Source organism: Bos indicus, chromosome X (assembly GCF_029378745.1).
Source record: "Bos indicus isolate NIAB-ARS_2022 breed Sahiwal x Tharparkar chromosome X, NIAB-ARS_B.indTharparkar_mat_pri_1.0, whole genome shotgun sequence".
NCBI classification, from domain to species: domain Eukaryota; kingdom Metazoa; phylum Chordata; class Mammalia; order Artiodactyla; family Bovidae; genus Bos; species Bos indicus.
Genome location: NC_091789.1, coordinates 65,232,358 through 65,244,462, shown reverse-complemented (window position 1 = coordinate 65,244,462; position 12,105 = coordinate 65,232,358). Strand labels below are relative to the sequence as shown.

The following is a 12,105-nucleotide window of genomic DNA, read 5'->3' as shown; positions in this document are numbered from 1 at the left end:
TACCTTGATTTCTTCTTCATTCTTGAAGGATAATTTTGCTAGATTTCCTTAAATACTTTGATTCAGTAAGTCTCCCGGCCTCTGCTGAAGGGCTGTGTGTGTGTGTGTGTGTGTGTGTGTGTGTGTGTTGGAGCCTGATTTCAATGCTGTCAGGCGGCTTGCCTTAGCCTTCACTTGCTGTTTGTTCAAGGCCTCAAGGCCAACCAGAAGTGAGAGATTAAGAATTTCTCAGGTCTTTTTTGAGAATACACCCTGAACATGTGCCTGGCCCTAGAGATTCCTGGAAATATTGTCAGAGATTTTCAAAGTCCCCTATGGACATGAATTCTCCAGCTTTTCCTTTTAAGGTTTTGAGCAGCTTCATTTGCCCCAACTGTTTCCCCCACATCAGGCAGCTGTGATTTTAAACAATTGCAATTGATTAATGCTGCCTGTAAAGGCTGTTCACAGTGAGTGTGCTCTGAGTCAGGTCAAATAAAGAAGAGCCCCATAAGTGGGAATCAACTGACAGGTCAAATAGTGACAGTTGTCTGGAAATATGGCATTGGGGGGAACTCCAGTTCCATTCTGCATCCTCTAGTGGTGTCTAGGTCGCTATTTTTCAGATACTGTAGTTCTGAGGCTGTTGGTTTGCAAATATATCCTGGAGCTAGGGAGAGAGAGAATGGAAATAGGACCAGTTAAAGCACCACAAACTTTGTTATTCTTACTGAGAGTCAGCCATTTTTCTTGAAGAAATACTTTTGGGGTTGTTGCAAGCCTTTGGTTAATTTCTGGAGTTCTGAAAATGTTGATTTTGACAATTTTTTCCAGTGTTACTGCATTTATGCAGGATCAGATTTTTAGAGAGTCTCTCCACTATTCTTAAAGTCTAAGGCTCAAAGATACTTTGACTATGTCCAATTTTCACTCTACTCAATTTCTGGAGAACTAAACCCCTTCAGAGATGCAACTCCATAGTATGCCACTTTGCCCCAACTCCATTCTACATGTTTTTATTGCTCTCCTATTGTCAGCAAGCCCTCTACAGAAAAAGTTTTCCAACCCCTGATTTACAGTGTAGGGATGGCAGGTTGGTGAGAAGTGAATCCATTTGCTATAGTTGCCTTTGTTGTGTGTGTGTGTATGTGTATGTGTTTTAATGATTCAGTCTTTCTTTGAGTGTCCTCAGAGTTGGTAGAGACCTTACAGATTGTACATTCTGCATTTTCTTGATGAAGAAACCAAGACTTAAAGACTTATTCAGTGTCAGAGTACTACTTAACTACACCCTCAGATTCCTGAGTATACTTTACTTCTGTTTCCATTCTAAGTGGCCTAACAGACTTCCTATCCTTTCTCAGCAAAAACCATTCTCAATGTTAGATAAATAAGTCCCTGTCCTCCCTATTCTTGTCCCCCTTCATCATCTTTACTTTTTCTTTTACCTCAAGGAGAAGTTTCATTCTCTAATTCTCTTAGACAGTTCTCTACTGAAGTTCTGTGTTTATACCAAAGACAGCCTCTTAATCACCCAGAGACTTGACCCTCAAATTTCCAGTTTCCTTTAGTATCTTGCTGATAATGTAAATGAAAAGAGTGGTTTTTAAACGGTACTTCATTTGGGGATGGATGAGATTCTGCCTCCCCCATGTCTGATTTGACCAAAACAACTACGCTTCCATTTGTCTCATGTATTTGGCTTCCAAGAAAAATTTCATTTGAATAGAAAATTTAAACAAGAAGTGAGAAAGAGAGAGACTGAGAGAGAGAGAGATTTGAAAAGCACTGACTTAGACCGTATGGGAAGTAAGTCTACAAGTAATCACAAGGATCTCCAAATAGAGCTCTGGGAACAGTGGAAAAAACCTTTGCTATATCATCCCATCTCCTCAAGACATAAACAAGACTTGGGGCAGTATTGGAGTCATGAATCCTAGTTATTGGTGGGAAATGGAAGTATTAAGAAATAAATTGGAATTAGGTGATGGGGTACATTTTTGGGGTTATCCATTTGTTCAGGGTCTGGCAGCTCTCTGGAAGTCTGAAATGAATCCACTTATATATCTACAACTGATTTTTGACAAAGGTGCGAAAGTCAATGAGTAGAAGAAAGATAACTTTTTCAATAAGTAGTGCTGGAGGAATTGGATATCCTTAGGCAAAAAAAAAAAAAAAAATCCCAACCTAAACCTCACATCTTACATAAAAATTAACTAAAAGATGGATTATAATTGTAAATGTAAAACATTTAGAAATGAAATACAGGAGGAAATCTTCTGATGTTTGGCTAGAGTTCTTAGATATTACAACAAAAAGTGCAACCTGTAAAAGAAAAAATGATAAATTAGACAAATTGGACCTCATAAAAATTAAAAATTTTTGCTCTCAAAGACTATGCAAAAGTTATGAAAAGATAAGCTACAGACTGCAAGCCATGTATTTAACCAAAGCCATATATAGAATATAAAAATAACTGTTAAAACTCAACAATAAGAAAAATCCAGTTAAAAATGAATAAAAGACATGAAGAAACACTTCTGAGGAATGTTTTCTTCAACTGAACTCAGGAGAAATTATCGATGTCAATTATGCACATGAAAAGATGTTTAACATCATTAGTTAGTTTAACATCAGGGAAATGCAAATTAAAACCACAATGGGATATCATTACAATCCCACAAGACTGGCTAAAATAAAAAGTGGTGAAAACACCAAATACTGGTGGCAATGTGAATAAACTAGATCACTAATATTTTTCTGGTGAGACTGTAAATGGTACTGTTACTCTGGAAAACAATATGGCAGTCTTTACCAAACTAAACATGTAATTAATATACAACTTATAAATTGTACTCTTGAGCATTTCTCCCAGAGAAGTGAAAACTATGTCGACACAAAAACCTGTACATGATGTTTATAGCTGTATTATTTATAATAGCCTACAACTGGAATCATCCCACATGTCCTTCAACCAATGAATGGTTAAATAAACGGTGGTACATCCATGGAATGTTGCTCAGCAATATAAAGGAGTGAACTACTCTTATAGGCAGCAGCTTGATGAATCTCCAGGGAATTATGCTGATGGGAAAAGCCAATCTCAAAAGGTTATATACTGTATGCTTCCATTTATATAACATCTGAAATGACAAAATTGTAGCGATGGAAAACAGAACACTGTTTCCCAAGGCTTAGGGATGGGGGAGGAGTGGATGTGGCTATAAAGGGGTAACATGCAGGAGCCCTTTGGTGAGGCTACAGTTCTGTATCTTGACTGTCATGATGGTCATACAAATATATACATATGATAAAGTCACATATGACTACACTATACACACATACGCACACACACATCCACATACATGAATGCATGGAAAACTGCAAGATTGTTACCATTGTGGGAAATTGAATGAAGGATACATTGTGCAAAGCTACCTCCTTGTACTTCAAATTCCTGTGAATCTAATTTCAAAATAACAATTAGAGAAAATGTTAGTTTAAAAAAAAGCAGTCGGGTAATCTTGCCCATTGCAGAGCCCAAAGTGTTAAGAAAAGGAGAATTAACTTTATCTCTTATCTTACAGGACCTGTACCTGCCTCTGTCCTTGGATGACTCAGACTCACTTGGTGATTCCATGTGAAGGAGGAGAGAGTCCAGAGTACAAATGCAAGCTTACCGTTACAATAGGGTACTTCTGCTCAAGTGTCCAACAGGGCTATTGGTGCTTTCAAATTTTTATTTTGTTGTTGTTGTTACTTTTAAAAACACACTGTAATATTTTGGGTTTATTTTCCTGTGATTTCTCCTCTGGGCCACTGATCCACAGTTACCAGTTACAAGAGATAGATTGATAACCATCCTTTTGGGGGTAACTTTCCAGGGATGCAAAATGTACTAGTCCATGATCTTTCTATTGGATCCTTAGGCACCCGCATTATTTTCCCCCATCTCGCTTTCCTCATCTGTGACAGTCTTCCCTCTGCAGAGAGTTGTTTACACACATAGCACTTAAGATGTGTGTGGGGGTGCGGAGGGGAAAAGCATTGGCAACTCCAAGAGTGACAAACATAAGCGTCCCTTGTCTCCCCATCTCAAGAAAGCTGGAGGATCCTGGGAGGACGGCAAGGCAGCTCCCCAGCCTGGCACTTCACTCCTGATTGAAACTCTAGTTTGTCGTTTAGCACTAATTCTGGCTGCCAAGGGGGAGAAACACCAGCAACTTGTCATTCTGACACCAAAGGCTTAGGACCTTGGTGTAGGATAGGTTAAAGAGACTAGGCAAAATTGGAAAACACTGTAGACATTTCAATAGTGTTTATAAAGCACAGTGAATTCCTTGTCAACATCTCCACTGGGGCAATTTAGAGTCGATAAGCAATTAATAACAGTTGGGGGTGAGGGACTTTCATATACCTGGGCCCTCTAAGAGGCTGTCTAACCTAGCGAGTTAGGACACAAACTCTACGGTATCCATCTATCTCTGTTCTATTGAATGCCTTGTAAACAGCCAACACTGAAAACACTGTGAGAATTTGTTTTCAGGTCTGACACCTTTCAGTCGCTTTTTATAGCAAGAAACCAATATCCTTTTTATAAAAACTTGTGTCTGTATTTCAGGAGCAAACTCTTCAGGCTCCTTTTTTATAAACTGGTGATTTTTCTTTTGTCTAAAAAACACATGCAGAAAATTTACCAAAAAAAAAAAATGCAGAAGAATAATGTAGTTTAGAAATCATGCTGTCACTGCCAAACAGAAACTTCCAGGAAAAAACAAACAAACAAACAAACAAAAAAAACCAAAATGAATAGCAGAGGCCAATTCAATAGAATCAGTCTTTTGATAACTTTTTAACAGTTATGCTTACATTAATAATTTCAATGTGGGCCAGACATTCTAATTATATTTTAAATGAAATGTTACGGCATATTTTAAGCAGCTCTTTTTTATCTATATTCCTGATATTTCATACTGAAGACACAGAATCCTTTCTCTTTGCTATAAGGACTGATCATTTGAAATAGTTCTCAGTCTTTGAGGTACAGGTTCATAACACTGCTTTTTGTCTATAATCATAGCCCATAATGGCAAAGACAACTAAATTTAAGTAAAAGCCATGCATGCCAATTCTGTGTTTGCTTTTAGCAGATATGAAGTAATTGTTCAGATAGTTGGAAAGGTGCAACATTCAAAGTCAAGCTGCTGTTTGGCTATTGAATGACTTGCATTTGTTCCTCTGTTTTAACTGGAATGAGCTTGGGGTGTGTGTGTGTGTGTGTGTGTGTGTGTGTGTGTGTGTGTTTGTGTGCACGCACACGCGCACACATGCATGCATGCGCACACACATAACTGATTCATATTTAGGAGATATTACAGGACACCCTGACATTAATCAGTGGCAACTTTATGGCATTGCTGATGTGCACTGTGTAGCAGGAAATGCACTGATGGAAGGGTTAGATCAGATGCCCCAAGACAAGCTTCAGATGTCCTTAGCTACAAGGAAAATCCAGATGATGGTGGTACTGACTCCTGGTAAAACTGGTCATTGAAAAACCCCAAAGTATAAGAATCTCTTTTTGCCCGCTCTCCTTTATTTGTAAGCTGTTAGAAATCATTAAGAAGCCCATTTTACTTACCCGCTACTTCTTTCTGGAAGCTAAAGTTTTGCTTAGTGCCTCCCAGAAAAATTTGTAGTTAACTAGGAAAAAATGGTACTTGGGTTGGAGGCTGTAGAGAATGGTAGGAGGTCAGTATCTAAATTGCAGACCAGATTCCCCAAAGATTCCACCCAGTCTTTCTCTAGATATCATTTAGTCCAATTCCTTCAATTTAAGATGAAAGGCAGGCTGAGGCAGCCAAATGACCATCTGGTAAAGAGCAGGACCAGAGGAGAAACTCAGATTTCCTTATGTCCACACCCTAGGCTACCTCTCTGAGCGTTACCTTGCTTGTGCCACATGTACCATTAGAAAATATTCAGTGGCCATATTTTCCTCAGAATGATCTTTCAACCTTCTATAATAATCAATGCATTTCTATTATTATCGTCTATAATAATAATAGAATTTCTATCTTTCAAAAAATAAATAATAAGGAAATGTTTCTGTACTGCCACTTTAGGGGACTTTGGTCTAGTTCAAACTTCAAGCCTTTAACAACTGCATTTTAAATTGGCCCATTTTCAAGGCAAAAGAGAAAAAATCTGGTTGTTACTGAGCTCCTTCAGTCCTGTCATTCATTCTCAATTTTACCCAATCCAGTTTTACCACAAATGTCCTGTTGTATTACCTTCTGCACAGTCAGCAAATAGCAAGTCAGTCAGTGAGGATTTGCCACCACTCCCCGCATTCTCCCTCCCTCTTAGACACACATGCACACACACACACAATCCATCTATTGCTTGTTCCTACCTCCTGATTTTTCTCCCTTACAGAAATAGAAATAGGGACAAAGAAGGGGAAAATGTATATATGGGGCTGGGCTGAACAACTTCATAAGTAGTGTTAACTAGGGGTAAATTGAGAGAAAAGGTCCTTTTCTCTTCACTGTTTTGGAAAGGATAGCCATTAGCATGACTGCTTTGTGTCCTTACAGACTTTAGTATTAGCCTAGACTGAATCATACAGTTTTCAAGCTGGAAGGAATCTTCAGATCATATCATTACTACAAATTCCTCATTTTCAGGCCAGGAACGGAGATGCAGTAGTAAAGTAATTTCCCCAAGGTCACACAGCTGGCTAGGGGCAGGGCTGGGATTAGAACCCACATCTCCTGGCTCTCATTCCAAGGCCTTTCCCACTGAACTGTATTGCCTTCCACTAGGCTCCTGAGAATTCTTTCCCAGGGTCATGTTGCATCTTGGAGCCATATGCTGCTGCCCTGATCTCAGTGGGAAATCCACCCACCAACCTAATACAGCTCTTTCTCCCTATATTCACATGGTTGCCATCCACATGGACTGCAGATGTCCCCAGAGAGAAGCAGGCATTGAGGACCAATAGGAATAGTGGGGTTGCTGCCCTCGTCCATCAAGCACTTGGGATCCCTGCCCACCTTGAGGAGTCCTCAGAACAGTCCCCAGAGCTCCTGCTCTGTTCAAATGGGATGGGGGAAGACTGGTTTCTCCTGTCAGTTCACTTCGTCTCATCTCATACGGGTTGGTCTTTGTAGGCTGAGGTAAATGTTTCTTGTTCCTAGAGCAGGAGAAGGAAAGAAGGAAAGAAGGGAGGGAGAGAGGGAGAAATAATAGCTTTGTTTATCCTGACTTTCTGAGATGACTTTTCAGTATTTTTTAAATGAGTGTGGCTACCATTCCCTGGCCTGGAGGAGGGCATGGCAACCCACTCCAGCATTCTTGCCTGAAGAATCCGCATGGACAGAGGAGCCTGTCAGGCTACAGTCCATGGGGTCACAAAGAGTCGAACACGACTGAAGCAACCAAGCACAGCACAGCACCATTCCCTGACAATGATTTGTTTTTTTATTTAATTGAAGACTAATTACTCTACAGTATTTTGCCTTCCATGGCAGAAACCAGGGCAACGGGGTCTGAACATGTAGCTTTCCCCACAGTGAGGTTCTTCCTGGGAACTAGGTATTCATCAGTTTAGTTCTGAAAGACCTCCTTCCAGGCTTACCCCACTCCTCTGGAAATTCTCTCTCCTTGTTGCTTCTCCTCCTCCCTCAGTGGTAACCAAGGAACCTTAAAGGAAATGTGTTGTTATCGGAAGAAGGCAAGAAGAGCAGGTTTGAATCTCCAGATTCTTCTTTGAGCCACCCAACCCAAGTCTTAGGCCAGCAATCGAATGTTTGCCTTGGTCAAAATTACATCAGCTTCTTAGTCCCTTTAGTACTCTGGATGGACGTGTCCCTAATCCCCCTCAGATTTATTTCTGAATAGCTTATCTTAAACACACACACACACACACACACACACACACACACATCTCCCTTGGACAAGGGTACACGCATGCCATGTCTCCAAGATGAGCTCCAGCACACTGATGAGAATGTTCCCCCAGCTCAATGCTCCTCAAAAACATCTGTGCCAAGGGACTTTCCCAGACAGATACAGTGGGATAGTGGTGTTTGAATGACCTCCCCCTACTGTCCAGTTTACCATGGAAATAAAAAAACATGCATATTTCTTTCTTTTAAAGCCACTGGAACCTGTCCTTGGCCACATGAAGTCATTTGGATTTCTAAGACCAGGCCTCACTCTTGTATTGTCATTGCATTAAGGGATTTGACCTAGAGGCCTAGGCTGGCTTCCTAAGTAAACCATCAGTGTTTTGAAGCTCATCTGGGACTAGCAAGGGGTTAGAGTCCTAATGTTTTAGTACTGGGAACCTAGAGAGAATAAAGACCTAGCAATTGACATGCCAGAAATGACCTGAGACCTCCTATGTAGCCATGGAGCCTTACAATTGTTGGGCTTCCTGGGTCTCTCTCCTGATGTGAAACTTTGAGGCTGTTACACTCTGCCTCTGCCCAAGAAGGAGACCCCATATGTAGCTTCATCCACAGTTCTATGATCCCATGCAGGGTTGACTCTTCGTTACAGGTGTGACCACCTGGAACAAGGATACTGTCTTGATTCTGCTCACCTACCTTTTGGCTAGAGATACATCTCCAGCAAGTTCTCTGGCTTTGGGTGGCCCAGACCCAGTTTGATGATGTTAACACTCAATGGATTGCCCTTAGTCAGCTCTAAGTGGCATGATAATGGACTGAGACAACACAAATCATTTCTTAAAAACGAATTCCCAATTCTATTCTTCCTCTGTCTAGCAGAACTCACTTACCTAGTAGATATAAGGCTGGAGGTTCTTGCTACAGAGCAGGCAAGACACATCTTCAGGAAAGAAAATGCATTTCTAAACCCACAGAGCACTGGCTCCAGCAGGCAACCTACTATGGGCTGAAACTTAACAGCTTCACCTAGCCCCTTCTTCTTTTTCTTTTCAGAGACAAGAAGGCTTCTCCATCAGTCAACCTTTCAGTATATCTGGCTAAAGAATTCTGCTCCTCCTATCTCTTCAGGAAAGGGTGATTTCTTCCTCTGTCTCTCCTACTCTGGTCTCCAAACTTGTCTCTGTCCCCACAGTTCTAGTGTGATCTTTGCATTCAATCTTTTGAGTTGAGTGTAAATAAGCTTCTTGCTTATTTTCAGGCCTCCTAGTGTGACACTGGTTATCATATGACAAGACTCTTGAATCACCTACCCCTTCTAACTGGCTAACATTTTATTCCTTAGTTTATAGGCTTCAACATCTTCTGGAATCAGAAGCTATCTTGTCTTACCTTGGATACTGGGGGCTGGGGGGTATAGAATTCTCATCGGGAATTAAGGCATCTTCCTGCTCCCAAGAAAAGGACAGTCTAGTTGGGCAAGGAAAGGTGGCACAGAGAGTCAGAGCAAACATCTTGTAAACTAAGATGAAGACTTTAAAGTATTGGAACTTCTCATTTCTAGGTTAATAATCTGAGGAAATCAATGTTTTTTTGCCACTCTCTACCTTACCTCCCCTGTGTATCTCAGTCTTTTCTTTCTCTCTCTACTTCACCATATTTGCTCTCAGTTTTATACTTTCCACATTATAGACATCTATCCTTTGTCCTCTGCAATTCTCTCTCTCTCTTTTAATTTTTCCTTCCTCCTTATCTGACTATTGAATATATACCTCTTCTTAGCCCTGTGATTTTGCCTTGGTGATGAGTAGTTATTTCCAGACTTAATGAGCCCTGATCCTACGAGAGTCCCGTTAGAAGTCTGTTGGTGGGGAGCAATCCGAGCCTGGCCCTTTCTCCAACATTTTCAGTTGTAATTCACTGAAGCAGATCCTCACACACAGTTTCATTATAGCTCACATATCTTTGAGTCTTTGCCTTCCAAGCATTGTACAGAATACTTTGTGTTTCATTTTAGTCCACAATTTTGTAGTGCAGTGAAGTATGCTCAGAAAAATAATCAGCTGAACAGAAAAATCCACCTATGGATTCATACCAGCTAAATACTATGAATTGATTTTGTTTAATCTGCTCATAATTTTAAAAGCTGCAATATAATATAGTGAGAGACCACAGGTAATTTCTCCTGTCATATGGTTTGGCTGGACAGGGGTGTTGGGTGGGGTGGGGGGCAGTTTGTTTTAACTTTTACTGTTATACAATAAGCTCTCCACAATAATCTTATAAACACTAAGGCTTGCCAAATGTTGAATTTTTTAAAGCTAAACTTATAGGCACTTGGGATTGGTTTAAATGTTAAGGGTGTTTAGCAATTCCACAATATAAACAGAAGCATTCACATAATTAAATTTTATTTTTCCTTCTGTTACTAAATCCACCTAAACATTTACTATTGATGCCAATTCTTCATGATCCCATGCAGGCAATCCATATAAAAGTAATTAATGACACTAAAGAAGCCATCCTGCAGGTGCTTATTTATTCAACAGGGTGCATAGCCCTTGGGAATGTCACTGCTTAGCAAGACCTTACGGAATGCCCTTTCCAATGCCATTTCTTTTTAAGTTCTCTTAAAGGGATTTGAGCAAGTAAGAGGTTACACCAAAATGTCTCCAATGTATGGTCCTTGCAATATATTGCAGCTTGAAGCCAATGATCCCTTATGACTTGTACACAACTAATGCATGTTTTGATTGAATTTTGCATTTCTCACGTGTGGTAAGTTCTTTACAATGTTTTCAGTCACCTTTTTGTGCCATTAAACTTGTACAGAAAATGCTTTTATGGCCATTTTCAAAGGGATAAAGTTCAAAATGGAACAGCCCACCCTTTCTACCCTATAGCTGTAGTTAGAACTCAGTTACTGTAGCAAAACAGCTGTAATTGGTGGTTGTAGTGTTAGAGGCGTTAGCTTGCTAGTGACTAGCTTTGGAGAGTAAATGCATGGTATTATTGTACATCACATTTCTTAAATAACTCATTTTAACCTCTGAAAAGAATATATTCTTCCTTGTGGTCCCTCTTCCCTCCCTTGCCTTCTCCCTCCCCCTGCTCCCAGATGTCTTATGGTTGTAAATAACTGATTTAAGGCCCAATAATTTTTGCCAAGTAAAGTCAGCAAAGAACAAACAAACCAGAAGGGGGGAGGAAAGAAAGACATTTCTCAATGGTCTCTCAGCAGTTATTGACCATTTCTCAAGGAATGGCATTGTGATCAAAGACTCAGCTCACCTTTGAATAAAAATCAGTGGCAAATTGGGAGCCTCTTTGGCAATTTGATGACATTGCAAATTGAATAATTCACAGAATCACCCATAATCGAAACACAGTGGGCAACACTTATCCTTGCAGCAGTGTTGAGATATTCAGAGGCTCTCAGAAGGTTATGCTTGACCAACGACCAATAATTATTTTTTAGAAAAAGAGAAAGACAATAGATATTTAGGGATTTTTAGCTGCCCCTTTAGAATAGTTACAGTGAGAAAAGACAAGGACATGGGTTTATGTGCACTGCTGTCAGTTTCCCAGGCAATTCCCAGCCTGCTCTTAGGCTGAGATGCAAAAGCAGTGTTCCAAGAAGGCATACTCCTCTATGGTTTGCTGTTCCCACTTGGACTGGTAGGTTTGGTGAGGCCCATGTAAACCAGCTGGAGCAGACCCTTTTCATCTCCTGTGCCTGTTAATATCCCTCTTCCTCCCTCCACAATTTGATGAGGGCTTTCTTTGGTCAGAGGACTTCAAAGCTTAGAGAAGTTCTCCATGTGTGAAACGTGTTGTGAACTGTGAATGCTGCAGATTCACAGCGTTCGGTACTGGGCAGCCACAGAGCTGCTCTTGCAATCATTTTGGCTCTCAAGCTCTGTTCTTCATCTCATGCTCATTTCTGTGTACATTTGCAAGATGTGTGTAATGTCATTTTCCAAAAATAAAATTCGATTTCAATATTTCTGGCTGACATTCTCTGTTTTTTTTTTTTTTTTTTTGAAGCATTGAACCGATGATCATATAACCACAAAATGTCCAAGCTGACAAAAAAACTTAGACATTATTTTGTCCAACCCCTTAATTTTACAGATAGGGAAGTTGAGGGTCAATGTGGGATGGAAAGACCATAATTAACAGCACTGCACATTTACAACATGTAAGGTCT

The 12,105-nt window shown here is 40.2% G+C and overlaps 1 protein-coding gene across 5 annotated transcripts in view; it reads left to right on the top strand.

Moving 5' to 3' along the window:
* Positions 1 to 11,899, top strand: part of DCX (doublecortin) — a 399,925-nt gene extending 388,026 nt beyond the window's left edge. For all 5 annotated transcript variants that reach the window (XM_070783724.1, XM_070783725.1, XM_070783722.1 and 2 more), the window contains one exon: positions 3,567 to 11,899. In XM_070783724.1, the coding sequence (XP_070639825.1) occupies positions 3,567 to 3,623 (57 nt within the window). In that variant the 3' untranslated portion in view covers positions 3,624 to 11,899. The remainder of the gene's footprint in view (positions 1 to 3,566) is intronic.
* Positions 11,900 to 12,105: the final 206 nt, after the last annotated feature.